Source organism: Humulus lupulus, chromosome 2 (genome assembly GCF_963169125.1).
Source record: "Humulus lupulus chromosome 2, drHumLupu1.1, whole genome shotgun sequence".
In the NCBI taxonomy this organism is placed as follows: Eukaryota; Viridiplantae; Streptophyta; class Magnoliopsida; order Rosales; family Cannabaceae; genus Humulus; species Humulus lupulus.
This window is the reverse complement of record NC_084794.1, coordinates 22,306,075-22,322,330: the sequence shown is the minus strand read 5'-3', so window position 1 is coordinate 22,322,330 and position 16,256 is coordinate 22,306,075. Positions and strand designations below refer to the sequence as shown.

The 16,256-nt window shown below is 35.1% G+C and overlaps 1 protein-coding gene across 3 annotated transcripts; it reads left to right on the top strand.

Annotated features, from left to right (window-relative positions):
- The first annotated feature begins 6,129 nt into the window (after positions 1-6,129).
- LOC133817468 (transmembrane E3 ubiquitin-protein ligase FLY2-like) lies at positions 6,130-14,852 on the top strand. 3 transcript variants are annotated; one of them, XR_009885561.1, is made up of 16 exons: positions 6,130-6,810; positions 7,659-7,731; positions 8,114-8,241; positions 9,043-9,158; positions 9,358-9,418; positions 10,129-10,195; positions 10,274-10,351; positions 10,573-10,730; positions 10,847-10,906; positions 11,063-11,156; positions 11,458-11,517; positions 12,696-12,863; positions 13,299-13,627; positions 13,813-13,929; positions 14,010-14,175; positions 14,560-14,852. XR_009885561.1 is itself a non-coding variant. In XM_062249996.1 (15 exons), exons 1-15 carry the CDS (start codon positions 6,631-6,633, stop codon positions 14,109-14,111), a joined length of 1,791 nt encoding a protein of 596 aa, XP_062105980.1. In that variant the 5' UTR covers positions 6,130-6,630; the 3' UTR covers positions 14,112-14,382. The 3 variants fall into 3 exon arrangements, 2 of the variants coding, with proteins under 2 accessions (XP_062105980.1, XP_062105981.1); XM_062249996.1 differs by lacking the exon at positions 14,560-14,852 and having other exon boundaries at positions 14,010-14,382; XM_062249997.1 differs by lacking the exons at positions 11,458-11,517; positions 14,560-14,852 and having other exon boundaries at positions 14,010-14,382.
- The last annotated feature ends 1,404 nt before the right edge of the window (positions 14,853-16,256 follow it).

Below are 16,256 nucleotides of genomic sequence, written 5' to 3'. Positions count from 1 at the left end.
TTCTGATTTTCTAAAGGCTTCCTAGGCTTTGTTTTATTTAACTTAAGCTTTAAGGTTACCTCAAGGCTCGGGGTACCAAAAACGTCCCCGAGGGCAAAATGGTAAATTTTCCCAATATTCTGTCCTAGACATTCTAACCTCAAATATATCTCCAAATATTTATTTCCATAACTCGGTAACCCCATAAAATATCTCATACCCGGAATACCCCTCGACTCGCCCCGGGTCGAATTCTCAACCCTGTTGTGACTTTTTGACTAACGGCTTCCTAGAACTGTCTCGGATCATGCTAAACAGATATATCACAACACATATTACATTTATCGCATTTATGCCCTCAACGGGCTAAAATCACAAACATGCCCCTAATATCCAAACGGGGCCCACATGCATAATTAATTCAATTAAACATGCATCTCTATCACATATTCACATAAATTCACATATTATAACAATAATTCACTTATTGCCCTCCAGGCACACTAATCAAGGCCCTAAGCCTTATTAGTGAATTTGGGTCGTTACAGGGTCGGTCTGACATTACTGCTCATAATGTGTCATTCAATGCAGATGTCGATTAGATCTAATCTTTTATAGGCTTTGCGTTCTTGACGCTTATGCCGTTTCTGACTCTGAGGTGAGTAACATACGACTAGTGCTCAATACCGCTGTCGAACTTGACTAGTGAGTCACAGCTTCACAGACAGTCTGACACCATTGCCGATTCTGACTAGTAAGTCAGTGCCATTCACAAATAAGCAAGATTTGCTAAGCATTTAATATGCAATCAATGTCCACATTTAAACACTCAACATGCCTCAATAATAACCACGCATGTCATATACGGGGTGTAGTTTTCTTACCTCTGGTTCAAGCGAGAATTAATAAAAGAACGACCCTTGAGAACGACCAGTCTTTTAGTCCCTTAACGGTCACCTAGTCATAACCAAATATGGGATTCCATCAATAAAATGAATAATAAAAAGTTCTTGAACCAAGATCTAGCCTCCGGGACGTCGAATCCTACTAAACCGGGTAGTAGGAACGATCCCGAGGCCTAAGGTTTGAGTTCCCATGACAAAAACACATTTTTGGCCAAAAAATCTCTTAAGGGCCGCGACCCTACTTCCACCATGCCGTGGCCCGTCTCCCAAGCAGAGGCGCCAGCCTCAAGCTCCTGCACCCAATGTCGTGGCATTGCCTCCCAAGCGCTACGACATTGCCTCCCAGCAGCCAAATACCCTTGTTTTCTCCCATCAAAACCTCATTTTTTTCCCCTCTTTCAATCCTTCCAAAAACTTACTCAAACATCTCCAAATCCATAACCAAGTATTACCACAACACAATCAACATACCAACAACAAAACCCAAGCAAATTTTCTCAAAAACCTCCATGAATTCTCAACTAATCACTTCAAATTTCTCAGTTGAAAACCATTAGAAAAATAGAGTATAGCTAAAGTTTCATGGATGAATTCTTACCTCACACTGGATTTAAGTCCTCTTCAATGGATGAACTAAAGTCCTAAGCTCCAAACTTTGATTTCCTAACTTGGTTCTTCAAATTGGGGTAAAAAATTCCAAAGGAGGAAGAAGGAGGATGATGATCGTGAGAAGGGATGATGAAGCTTTGTTTTGGTAAGCTTCTACAGTCTACATGCTTGATATATATCTTAGGGGTGAAAAGACTATTTTGCCCCTAGGTCATTTAAATGTTTCTAAAGACTCCCAAGGGTAAAACCGTCATTTTCCACCTATTTCGTTAATCATAATTAACACCCTCCAATTCTCATTATTCTCGATATTCTTAAATACCAATAATTCATATCCCGTTACCCTTTAATTCCCAACAACGCTCTAATCACCAAACCACCCCAAGACTCACCCCGAGCCCCAAGCTTAAACCTGTTATGACCAAACCGATAGTTTGAATTCAAAGATCGTCTCATGTCGAATAGCTCGAACAAATCCACATTTAGATGTGGTCTCAACAACAGTTCACCGATATGCATACAAATATACAATTATGCCCTCAATGAGCCAAATTACCAAAATGCCCTTATAATTAAATGTGGACCCACATGCATGCATATAACATCATATTATAATATAATTCACATAAACATGCATATAATCATTTAATGGCATAATAAATCAATTATGACTCTCCCAACCTACTAATCCAACCACTAAACTGCATTAGGGATTTTGAGGCATTACAACTATTGCTAGAGTTGGTGGATTCATAAAAGAAACACATGTTCTTCAAAATCAGGTTCTATTGAGTGTCTTGAGTTGAGAACAGATCCATTGGTGCCACATTTGCTTGCATTTCTTCAACAGATGGGTGAAAGCTTCCAATTTGAGATTGAAAAATAGTCAATTGATTAAAATAAATGACATAAACAGCAAATAGTACAAAAATAAATCATTTACCTCATGTAATGTGCCCCTTCTTTTGCTGCCTCGACCTTTGCCTCAACCCGTTGTCTTTCTTTTGCTCCGACCTACTGTTGGTGCATTTTCAGGTTGAGATGTCCCATGTTATGATTAAGATGTGGTTGGAGCAAGTGGTTTCTTGCATGGCCTTCTGTTATGTCCAAATTCATGATAATTTTTACACTTCTTAGTGCTAGATACTCCATTTTTAACTGGTTGTGTTTCAACAATGGGGGGCAAAGGTATCTCCTCTCCTGCAACCCTTCGTCTACGATATTTTTTGGGTCTGCTTGGGAGTTTTTTTTTATAATAGGTGGTAACAATTCCTCATCATCAAACTTAGGCCACATTGATTCATCAGGTATAGGGTGAATAACATACTCAAAACTCTTCCTCCACATTTCAGTGGGGAAGTAGTGTGAGCAATAATTAGTAATGTCTACCCTTATAATGTTTATGCAAGAAACTGCATGAATACAAGGGATTCCTCTCACCTGCCACTGCCCACATATGCAGTTTCCTTCATTCAATCTAACAATACACCTTTTTCCAGCATAATCAACCCGAAATTCATGATTTATAACCTTTGTGACAGATGCAAATTGTGCTTTTTTTGGATTTCCTGGACCCTCAAATGCACCTTTGGAGTCAGCTTGTGAGGCCATCTATCTGCTGTTGTTTTTATTGCACACATCATTGACGTATGCTGCATTCTTATACCCTCAAGCAATTCAATAGGAGGCTTGTTTCAGTGTTCATCTATCCAATCATTGAAAGATTCTACAAAGTTGTTGGTAAGATGTTCCAACTTGGCAGATGGATCAAATTTGCTCATGCACCAATGGTTGAAGTCAATATTGCTTAGCCACTCATGTGCTTCCTTAATAAATGCCTTTATACGCTTGAAATTATCAAAGTTGGCTGTCTCTGCTGTTGCCCAAAAATAGTACCTTAAGTTTTGAAGCTCCAAACTTTTTAACCATGTTGTTCTCCAAATGAAAACAATAAAAACGATGTGATACATTTGGATGTTACCCACAACATCTACTAAACCCTACAAGCATAAAAAACAGCTAGCTATATTCAATAAAAGCATAATAGTGAAAGTGAATACAAGTATATTTTCAATAAAAACAAAAAAAGCATAACTACGAAAGTGAATAAAAAGTATAAGTTCAATAAAAGCATTGAAAATTATAACACACATTTTGTCTGTCACTCATAACACACCATGGCTGGCCATTGGCAGTATCTCCAATTACTTCCAACAACATCTCTAAGAACCATTTCCAACTATCACCATTTTCAGTTTCTACAATAACATATGCAATAGGGTAGAAATGAAGATTCACATCAATTCCCATTGCAACCAATAAAATGCCCTTGTATGACCTTTTCAGATGGCACCCATCTAACCCAAAAAAAGGTTGACATCCTACTTTGAAACTAGCTTTCACACCTTCGTAGCAAATGAATTTTTTTGTGAATTGAGGCTTCATTACTGGGGCCACAGCAATCACTGGCTCATCAATGTCACCCTCCAAATACTCTTCAATGGGCACTAACTTGCTCTGGACAATAGCAACACTCCCTGGATTAAATTTAAGGATCATAGCAGCATAACGCCTTAAGTCGACATATAAGTGAGCATAGTCCCCACCTGAATCCCTTCTAGCTTTCTGTCTAGCTGCCCACAATTGTGTGTGTTGTAGCCTCAACTCCAAAGTGGTCTCTCAACTCAGTTCTTATTCTCTCAACACTCATTGTAGGATTTATAGTAAAGCTATGATGGAGTTTTTTTGGCAATCCAACTTGCTACAACTGTGAGGATTGTATGTTTTTATGACAAACTCTCTTCCATCTGGTAACTTAGAAGCATGGACTCACCATGGACATCCTTCTGCTCTACAAATTGTAATAATTTGGCTAGAAGTATGCTTCACTTTATGAAGCTCAAAACCCTCTTGCACAGCAAAATCTTTCATCACATCCCAGTAGTGCTTATGATCTCTAAATCTTATCCACTTTTTAAGCACTATTTTTCCATTATGATAAATGTCTTATGTCTTACCCCCCTCCCCTCTGGATTTGGAAATTTACTATTTGGGTTGATTAACTCAACTCTTCGTTCCTTTCCATTCTCTTGTAATTTCTGTGGTCTCCCTCATCACTGTCATAATACCCCCCCAAATGCTTCCTCTATGTCAGAATCATCACAATATTGGCCTATGTCACAACTCTCATCATCATCACTTGAAGTATCATTTTTTCCTTTTTTCCATTCCATGTCACTCTCATCGGTTGGGCTTAACAATGCATCATCATTCGCACCAGCTACTTGACTGTCTTGTGGCCTTGAAGTTGCACTTCGAGTTGCATATCTGTGGCTTCGAGTTACATTTTGTTGGGTAGGAAAACCATGATAGTCATCAAACTCAGGGACTGTTGGTTCCACATTCTCACGTGGTAAATGCTCATTTTCAGTTGCAGATGGGGCTACAGGTTCATTCTCAGCTTCAATAAAGGTACTTGGATCATTTTCTACTACAATCGAGGCCATTTTCTCAACTTCAAATGCAACAAGGGGTATTGGCTCATTCTCAATAGTGGCAGGGGCCAATGTCTTCTCTTGAACTAGTTCTTCATTTACATTCTCAACTGCACCCATATACAAATGATTCAGGCATTTCAAACGAAAATGATGAAGGTATAACACTAACTTTATTACGGGCAGCTTGTTTTTTCATACCCATATTTGTAAAACTAATCTCAACAAAACCTAACACACATACCAGCAAATATAAAAATATACATTTTAATCCGACCAAATCGTTGAAAAAAAAACCAAACAAAAACCTAGAATAGAGAAGAAAAGAAACGAAAAAAATACCTAAAGGAGACAAAAACGTGTTGCCCTGGGTTGCTGGCGATGCTCACAGCGTCGACCTCCTCTGTCGTCGTCTTCTCAGGCGGCCTCTCTGTTCGTCTTCTCCATCAGGTAATGGAAGGACGCGCTCCTTTGGCTTTGGTGTGCAAGAGACGAAATCAGAGCTTTAGGGAAAACGCTAGAATTAGAAAAGTCATCTTATTCTATTCTAATATTCATTTTTTAGTTGTAATTTTAATAATTCAGAAAATTCAAAAATACATTTGCCTCGTTTAAAAAAACAAACAAATATAATAATTATATAAATTATTAAAATTAGGGGTAAAGTGGAAATATTTGAAATTTAGACATGCTCAGGGTACCAAATCATATAATTTTTATAAATAAAAAATATCGATTAATAATTATCATAAACACATAATACTAAATTTGTATTGTGATAAAATGCAGATACCAAATGAGCATTTACCGCTAAAAAAAAACTCTTTCTTTTTTGAAACAAAAATTATAAAAAGGAGTTAATTTTATTTTATATCATAAAAGAGACAAAAACAAAAGTTCTTAAAACAAAAGAATTTCTCTTTCTTTTTTATAATTTTTTTAATAAATGACATAATTTAACTGATTTGATTATTAAAATAAGAGTTCACAGCACACCTGCTCGTTCCATTATTAACAAAGAAAAATAAAAAATAAGAACATGGCTAGTCATTGGAGCGTGTAAGGAAGGTAGATGAGAGCGCGTGGGTTTCTCTGCCACCAAACACAGTATAGACTATAGAGCCTCTTCTCTCTCTCTCTCCTTGACTTGAGTTTTACCAAAAACCAGAGCACAAAAGCAAAGACAGGACAGAGAAGAGAGATACATGTCAACGAACATCAACACCACTACTTCTCCATCGCTCTTCAACTCCCCTAATCATATCCTTAATTTATTACATATACATATATATATTTAAGTTACTATATATATAAATAATACAATTAAATTAGATATAGTTGGTGAATTTCTTAGTACATAATCTTCTGGTGAAGGGGAGGCTTTTTTTGTTGTTGTCTTTGGGTGGTCTATTAGTCGTTGAGCTTTCATTATCTCATTCAGATCAATTGGGTAGTTTCTAATTTTTTACTCTAATTCAAGCTAACCTAATTGGCTTCAATCTTCCTTTCCTTTCCATGTATCTTAAACCTTAGTTTTCTACTCTAATGGGTTTCTTCCTATTGTCTTTGATTATTCGTTTTCGATTGCAACAACTAAGCTCCGAGGTCAAACTGTCCTGGGTTTGAATTTTTTTTTTGGGGGGATGGGATGCCCGGATTCTGATATGGTGGCCAAGAGAAATTTGGGTTTTGGGTGCTTTTCCAAGAGGAGATTAGGTTTATTGAATTGGGTCGTCTTTGGATTTTGGCTTGCGTTACTGCTTTTGCAGCCGGTGGCTAGTGTCAGACCCTTGCGAGAGAGAGCTCGTTCTTGGGGCGATGAGGTTGGTATTGAGATTATTGCCTTCCTTTTTTTTTTTAAAAAAAAAGTTTATGTATAGTTTGATCAGCTATGAAGATTACAATTTGAATTGGGTAGTGGTTATTAGTTTTGTTCAATGTTTCTCTAAGTCAGTGTACACACTAAGAGATTAGAGATTATATTTCAGTGAAATTATTTATGGGTTTTAGAAAGTTATGACTGGGGGCAATCTGTATTTGTGTTTACTCCGAAGTTGCTTTAGCTTTTTATTAAGTTATAACTCTGCTGCAATGAGGAGAGTAGGAGGAGAATGAGATATTATTGAAATACAAATTGCAAGAACTCTGAGGTGCTAGAGTATTTTACTAAAAGCCATAAGTTTTATCAGCAAAATTAGTTAATAACATACTCATCTCTGGTGCACAAAACCGTAGAAGAAAGAGGAGGTTCGTTAGCTTTGTCATTGATGTGTTTTTCTGGCTTTGCCATGTAGTCTTATTGAAAGGAGCTCGTATTTATTCACATTGAGTTTTGTTCTTGGTTCATAAATTGGAGTAGACAGTACAGAAGTTAATAAATTAAACCTTTCATTTTATGCAAGAAGACAACTAAAAGCAATATTTTTTTAAGAAAGGTAACTGTCATGTGAAAGCCAGTTTTAATTTAATGAACTTCCGTTTAGAAATTTAGCTGCTCTCATTTCCCTTTCCCTTTCCTTTCGGTAAGTATGCAAGTTTCTGGCAGGGAAAGGAGGGAGAAAATTCCTTTCTTTCTTTTTTTATTATTTTTTTATTTTTTAGAAATATGCGTTTAAAATATGGATGGAAATTTGAGTGAATTTGCTGAATTCACCTCATTTGCCTCTTGCAGTGGTTATTCAGAGGAAAAGATGAAAGTGACTTGGGTCCATTTTCTGCATGGAATATAACTGGAACTTATAGAGGTTAGTAACTTGCATTGCACACACATTTAATTGTTATCTTGTAAATTATAGCTACAGCTTTTGACATGAAATTGATAGAGAACTGGATCAATTTCAAATTAATTAATAATTTTTTGAATTATTTTGGGTGAAAGTGAGAATTAGTTGTACCCACATTTTGCAGTATGTATGATGTGTGTGTGTGGCAGGGGGGATGGGGGTGGGTAACTAATACCATGTGATTGTCTTATTTTATGCCACGTACTGTCTATTCATTGTGATCAAAATACCATTCAACTGACACCGTTATATGGACAGATTTTCAGTAGTAAAGATCCATTCAATTTAGTTTGTATTTCTACTCTGATCTGATTACTGGCACATCCTTATTCGTGTATTGCAGGGACTTGGAAGTTTCTAGATTCTGCAAATAGCTCTTCCAAATTTCCTGATTTCAGGAAATCCTCCGGAAATTCTGTAATTGAGTTAGTTAGTGCACCAACAAAAATAATGGGGGTACACTATGTGCAGGTGAGTGCTTTGAACTATTCCTTGTAGCTATCTTGTCAAAGGAATCAAGATTTATGTAATTAGTGACTTTGTTTTTAATAGCAATATTGTCACTTTATATTGCTATTTTACTATCTGTTTGACCGCAATGTCGATGAAAGGGCTATGTTCATGCAGATATATGCATTCAAATTTTAGATCACTTTTAAGTTTCTAACAAATACTAGAAGTATAGAACTACTGTCTCTGCTGTGAAAAAGTCACTGTATCAGAGAACTGTAGTGCTAAAAACTGTATGTTTAGATTTTACATATTCTGCCATTTACATTAGTGTCAGATGATTTTGCTAACTCTAGTTTAACTTAGCCCATTGACTTTGAGTTTTGAGTCATGATTTCTATATAACCTGCTTGCAAATAAAGATGAACTAAAAAGGAGTGTCTTTGAAGGAACATGACTTGCTTTTGTGGAAAAAGGAAGATTCATGTTTCCATTGAGAGAGGATAATGTTCTTATACAGATAGAGACGCATTCACATCTTCTTTTGCATTTAATGCATTTTTTTTTTTGTGCCAAGCACCATTCCTTGAGCTAAATTCAGAAGCTTAAATATACCTTTATGTTTTATGGTTTTATCAAATTGTGTAGTCAACAAATAAAAAGATCTCATATGCTTATCTATCATAGCATTTATAATTTTAGCACCATTTGATCCACTTGTTGAATATGATATGTTCATTATCATTGACTTTGCTGTTGTTGTTGTTGTTGTTGTCCTAGTATCAAATCTTTTAAGTTCTGTCACTCTTCCTCTGATAACAGGGAATAATCATTTTTCAAGATGTGTTTGAAAATGAAAACAGCGTTAATGGTGTTCAAATCAGAGTGGAAGGCGTATATATATGGCCATTTAGACAACTTCGAATAGTAGCTAACAGGTGAATCTCATTATTTGTGGCACGTTGTTTATTACATGCACTTCAAGCTCAAATATTGTACGATTCATCATTCTCATAGTACAGTTAGACTTAGCAGTCATTACTTTATGTGTAAATACTTGTTTATTTAATTTATGAGCTTTCATGGTTTGAATGCTCCATCTGAGTTCTTATTTGATAATACCATTCAATTTTGCAGTCCAAAAGATGGAGAGTCGAACCAAGAAGAGGACTACATGTTATCTAATCCATATCATTTGGTACATTTGTTGCCCTTATTTTCCACAATATCTTGTCGTTGGTGATGAATTTATACTTCAAATAACTTTAGGATATATTGTTTTTATGAAGCCATTCTCTTTTTACTTGGTGTTGTTTATCTAGTCCTAATTATAGTTATGTGGAATCTATTCTGTAATCCAAGGATGAGAATTTTGAGAGCGGGTTACATCTTTCGATATGGTTTGTAAGATTATAATGCATTTTTGCAATGGGATGTAAATTGCATTACATGCTTGGTTAGGAATTACTTCTATAGTTTACTTAAAAATTTATGTAACCTGCAAATTAATGCTTTTCAAATTAACTCCACATCTTTCTTAGAAAAGCAAGTTATTCTAGAGTTTTTGTGTGGACTATTTGGTCAATAGTATTGGCATCACATGAATTATTTTGGTATTCTTATACTCTGCAATCTTGTGGCTGGTTTCAGTATGATATCTTGAACTTGCTTATGTAAGGTTCAGGTATTTAGTTTTGTTTGCTGCACTATGGACTAGAGCAAAATCCATGTTCTCAGCACAGCCACACTTCTTTATGAATTACTTTCAATTTGAATAACTGACAAGAAAAATAAAATTGTTTTTTGGAAATGGATGACAATTCAAAGTTATTATCTATTATTCCAATGAGATATTTATTTGTTGACAATGTGCTTGGTACTTATCTGCTGTATTAACTTCTTGAACAGCTTGGAGTTTTCTCATCTCAGGTGTTCCAAGATTCTCCACGGGATAAAATGTGGAGGAAGAACCATTGTAATTTCTGTACTTCACTTTGAATTTGATATCATGTTGCTTTACCTTTATATTGACTATTATTTTCTCTTACTGCAGCACCAATTTATGAAATGGAGAAACATTGCAACATCGAAATTGCAGCCCAGATTTCACGAGTCCCATCTGCCCAAAATGGTACTTTAGTTCTCTAATTGTATATAAGAAAAGTGTTCTTTATGATTATCATCTACTTAAGAATATCACCCATCCCCAAAAGCTTGCATATAATTTCGAGTATCTCCAGAACCTTATGTTGCTGTTCCAGTTTCTGTTTAATAGTTAATGTCGAATCTTTCTTTTAGTTATTCCTTTAAAATTTCTTAGTTTTACTAAGCTGTTGTGTTATCATAAATTAGATGGAGATCGTGATCGGTATCATATAGAAGGACTAATGGAGAGTCCTGCAGTGGATGATGATGGGGACTGCTTCTCACCCTTATTGTTGAATGCAACTTCTGTCAACATTGAGGTCTATTATAATAAAGCAGTGAATTATACCTTGATGGTCACATTTGTATCCTTTAAACATCATCAGTGCGGGAGTTTTCTTTTTCTTTTTTTCATCATCAATTGTTTACTTTCATCAAAGTTTTTCTGCATATTAGGTGTATTCCTTAACATTTTTACCAGGTTTCTTTCCTTCAAGTTCTGCTGTTGATTCGGCAAATGGAACATAGCAACACTCAATCTGTAAGAAATTACTCCAACGCGTTCTTTTATAAAAGAAATCAAACCAGCAATAAATCATATGAATCTTTCATGTCATTCTTATGAGTGCACTACGTAGTCGTTGAATGATTGGTGATTTGATATCTGATGCATTATTATGTGAATCTTTCTCTTCAGGGAGCTGCCAAAGTTTCAATTCTAATGATTGGTCAACAGGCCATCATGGATGCTTATCTTTGCTTGATACATCTGACAGCAGGAATACTAGTTGGTAAGATAGTAATCTCTTACAACCAGCTCATTTTCAGTTGCTTGATTCAGATGCGTGTATGAAATGATATGTTTAATTTCCCAAAGTACGGGGGTCTCTGTTCAATTCATGGGATAGCTAGGAAATAATGTGTCAAAAACTTTCATATAATTAGCACTTGCAGACCTACAGTTGTACATACAATTACAAACGACCAGTTCTATAATCATAGATCCTATGTAATAATTCATCTTCAGTAGCTTTGTGGAATATGACCTTTCAACTAAGTTCTCCTTAATCACTGTAAATTGCACTGCCCCAGCATTCGATTGGAGAAATTTGTCTAAGAATGCCAATGGAGGCCTTGGCCCTGAATCAGAAGGTAGAAGATTTGTGTATATAGTATATACTTCTGATACTACTGTCCGCATGAGACTTTTAGTGCAAGAATAAGAATGCATATATTCAATATTCTAATAGTTGTCCTGGTATGAACTGACAATAAGACATTAAGACATTGATGCATGTTTTTTGTTGGAAGAAAAAAAGTATGAAATGCCACCTCTATTAAAATTTCCTACTGTCATAAATGAAGGCCAAAGTTTGGATTGAATGATTTAAACACCATCCATCATTTGAACTCAGTAGAGTGGGTATGAAACTGATTGCATTTGGACAGCCCACTTCAATATCCGATTATTTTGGGGTTCAGAAAAAAGATTCATTTTAGTGGTGGTCTTAAATTTTCATGTTTGTCAAGCTTGATAAGGCTGCTATAACTTGGAAAATTAAAAGTCTAATCTCATATTTGCTACTTTTGTTATCATTTTTTTTCTTCCATTTGTCACTGCTTGGTATCCTATTATTTCTTTGGCAATCAATATTGCATTTGCTTAATGGTAAATCTGCAACTGTAGGTGCTTTTATTTAGCTTACAAAACATGTAGTATGTGGCATATGTGGCATGTATTAGATAACAAAGCCCTAGGTGTTTGTATGTTAGTCATGTGCACAATTATAGGTGTTTTTTAGTATGCCTTGTTTGACACGCCAAGCCTTAATGTTCTAAATAGGCACTGCAGTTTCTGGCGGACCCAGTGAATGCCAATGGGCAGCTGGCCCTGGGGCTTTCTAATTTTTGAAAATTTTCATGTATTTACAATTTACTTTTTTAAAAAAAAAAAAAATATATAAAATTCTTACTAATATGCAAAAAAGGAAAAAAAATTCATTTATCTTTTTTATGTAATTTTTTTTTACCTTCTATCTTTTCACATATATATATATATTGTTTTGTTCTTATTGATACATATTTTATACTATCAATATAATTATTTAATTTTTGTCTATGCTAAACAAAATCTTGGGCCCGTCACTGCCTACAGTTTGATATAGCTTCAGGAGTGCATGTCATGTTGTGTTCATAAAGTAACAATTTTGGCTTTGTAACTGTTGTTCATAATTGTACATGACACGATATGAATTTTCACCTGCATCTGGTTTGCAATTATCTCTGTCAGACTCCACTAACTGCAAGTTCTTCCATTTATCTTGTTTCAGAGTCCTTATTCAATGCCTTTGCAACGGCTGCTTTTTTCAAGTTTGTAGTCTTCTCAATTTTTGAGATGAGATATCTCCTAGCTATATGGAAGGCAAATAGGCCCATGAATAATGGAGAAGGTTGGGAAACAATGAGGCGTGAACTTTCGGTTCTATATAGCCGATTTTGTAAGTACTACTCACATTTATTTTTGCATTTTATTTCACTACACCAGGTTGTAGGTTCTCTTTGTTAAAATTATTGAAAGTGTTTAACACTTGAACGCATAGAGAGAGATACAGCATTTATTCTTGCAATAAAAGTTTTTACTTAATGCAATAAAAGTTTTTCCCTCTTTCTGTTGCTTATGTTACCATGGAAGGAACAAATATTTTTACATTTACTCAATAATTTGTTTGTGATCCTTTAGTGTTGGGTTTCTTCATACTGATAAAATAGGGCAAACAACCTGTTTGGTCTCCAATGCATATTCTTGTTTGTATATACTTGCACGTATTCACTTGGCTAAATATTTTTTTTATCTTTGCTATTATTATATCATGGCACACTTGTATCAATTTATAGATATATGGATTTATCTGACTATTTATAACTTTTTGCAGATGGGATTCTTTTAGGAGGCATTCTAATTATGTATGAGTTTCATAATTTTCTGAGACCTATTCTTCTCCTTATGTACTGTTTTTGGATACCTCAAATTGTCACCAATGTCATTCGCGATTCGAGAAAACCTCTACATCCACATTATGTCATAGGCGTGACTGTTACTCGGCTTGCAATTCCATTATATATATTTGGCTGCCCGAACAATTTCATGCGCATTGAACCTGACCAGAGTTGGTGTATTTGTTTGGTTGTATTTATTGGACTTCAATCAGCAGTTCTTCTTCTTCAGCACTATCTTGGGTCTCGGTGGTTCATTCCTCGTCAGGTTAGATGTGACTCTGATGTTCTTTTTATATTTCATTGTGATCATATGGCACTCACTCAACCACCTACTGTAATCCATCTGGTTGTGTCATTTGATTCAGCCCATTTCACTGAATGTGTGAACATACTACTCCTGGAACATTTTTCCTTTGTTTGAATTTCAATATCATGGATTCATGTTTGCAGATTCTACCTGAGAAATACAGCTACTATAGAAGGTTCGATCAAAATACAAGTAATGCTACTGACTGTGTCATTTGCATGACTGCCATCGATATCACACAACGGTCAAATGATTGCATGGTACAGTACCAAGATATTATCTTGATTCTTAACTATTATTATTTTTAGGATTTTGTTCTAATCAGCCAATTCCCTTGCAGGTAACACCTTGTGATCATTTCTTCCATTCCGGTTGTTTACAAAGGTGGATGGATGTAAAGATGGAATGCCCAACTTGTCGGCGTCCACTACCGCCGGCCTGATCCTGGTTCCTTCTTCTATGTCCATATTGTAGGATCAACTGACATACCGAACTCACTAATTTTGGTAAAACGCTTGGATGGCATGCAAGACTCTTTAGTGGCACTTAATATGGCACTGCTCCAATATTTCTTTTTTGAACTTGTGAGGGGGGTTTTCTTGGAATACCCTTTCTGATTTTACAAAAGTGATTTTTATAGTCAACTTGTATCATGAATTTTGTACATAATTCGTACATAATTTGTTCAATCCAAAAACATTTCTTTTTGGTTAGTGTAATCCTTTTTCTTTTTGTCCCCTGCTTGTCTAATTTTTTTGCCTTATGGTTATTATACTGAGAAGAGAAGTCTAACCATTTTCTTTCTGGCTCTCGTTAGATTCTAGCTCAGTTCTATAATCTAATTTTCATTCATCTTCATGTGGTTATATTATATGTGTATTTTGTTTCAGGTTGGCTATAGATTTCATACTCGGTTGAGAAAATCTCCGGATAGAGTGATATACAACTCCCTATATCAACTTCCAATTGGTCAAAGTGATATTATTGCTGCTCCAGTCTATTTTTATTTTTGTAGTTTGTATGTATTATGTAATTTTAGCTTAAAGGGAAACATTCTCTTTTTCCTTCATTTGATACTGAATTTTATTACTTTTAGGTTAATAGATATGAGTAAAATTTTATGAGATGAAAAGGAGAAAAGAAAAAGAAAATCATAGCGGAAATGGCACTTGGTATTGATCAATACTACTTTTTCATTATGATTTTATTCTTGCTGTAATTATTTTAGATAAAAATGGAACCAAATGGCAAGTATATGATCCTCTTTGGAAGGTTTTGCTCAAGAAAGAGCTATAGGTTAGTGATAAGTAGATTTGTCTATTGGGTATACTATCATAGTATAATGCTTTTGGACAATTGATTGTCTGATTTTTTTTTTTAAATTAAAAAAAGAAGATGCCCTAATTGAATAGAGGTATTGGATAGGCAGAGAGAGAACACCAAAACAGAGAAGTTTAAAGTTGGAAGCATCGTCATAAGATAATTTTTAATCAATAATGATATATGCATATTAAAAGTATTTTTCACATAATATATTCTATATTATATGTATTTTGAAATGTGATAAATCACAATTAAATTACATAATCTATAAGTATCTATTTCGTTAAGTTAATTGCCTATACTAAAGGCATGCTTCGTTAGATTATGAGTCTCTTTATTATTAGTTTTTGAATCTAAGAACAAAATACCCAATTCATTTAAATAAAGGGACTTCTTATTCATAAAATAAATTCTATCTTAAATAAATATGTTAATAATATATATTTTTTGTGGGCTTTTAATTATAATATACTTTGTCGAAAAGATATGTAATATTTGAATGTATATATGAATATTTAATATATTTTTAATAGTAAAATAGAACTATTAATCCCGACTTATGCCATAAGATGTTTTCAATTACCATTCACATTTTATCATCAGATTGAAAGGCTTATGAATAAGTTTTGGTGGGATTCAAATGCCAATGGTTCTTTCATTTATTGGAAAAATTGGCATTTTTTTGTGCAAAGCTAAATCTGAGGTTGGTTTAGGCTTTTGAAAAATTATCCATTCCAACCATGTATTATTGGCAAAGCAAGCTTGGAGGTTCCACTTTGTTAGTAGCTCTTGGCCTAAACAAGATGCTGTTGGGGCAACAATTTGTCTTTCTATATCTGGAAGTAAAAACCCAACGGTGAATGATAACTTGCTTCTACTCCGATGATGAAGTTTGTCTTCGGCTCGTCGGGATCACCTGCAAGAAAGACACTCCGATGCTTAAGTCAGTTCAAAGTTCGATCCCTTTCTCTTCGAAGAATCTCATATTTATAGGACAAAATATGCAAAGCAGTTAGTTGGTTCAAGCGAACCCTGGAATGGGGGGAAAGAAAATAACTGAATTTCCCTCCAAAAATACCGACTTTTAAAATGTCTCGCTCAGGGGTCAGAGGCGCAGATTGCCTCTGACCCACAGCTTCTGCCTTCGGAACCTCTCTTTGCCAAAACGCTCCGTTTTGAATATTTGATAAATGAGGAAAGTGTTTTCGGGCCGAACATTTTGGGCCCAACAGATGCCCCCTGGCCCAAGCTTCGGACAGGCGTG

Coding starts and splice junctions, on each gene's coding strand:
- LOC133817468 (XM_062249996.1), top strand. CDS start 6,631: ATGGGATGCCCGGATTCTGATATGGTGGCCAAGAGAAATTTGGGTTTT. Junction 10,352..10,572: donor AGTCCCATCTGCCCAAAATG/GTACTTTAGTTC, acceptor ATCATAAATTAG/ATGGAGATCGTGATCGGTAT. Junction 11,518..12,695: donor CCTTGGCCCTGAATCAGAAG/GTAGAAGATTTG, acceptor ATCTTGTTTCAG/AGTCCTTATTCAATGCCTTT.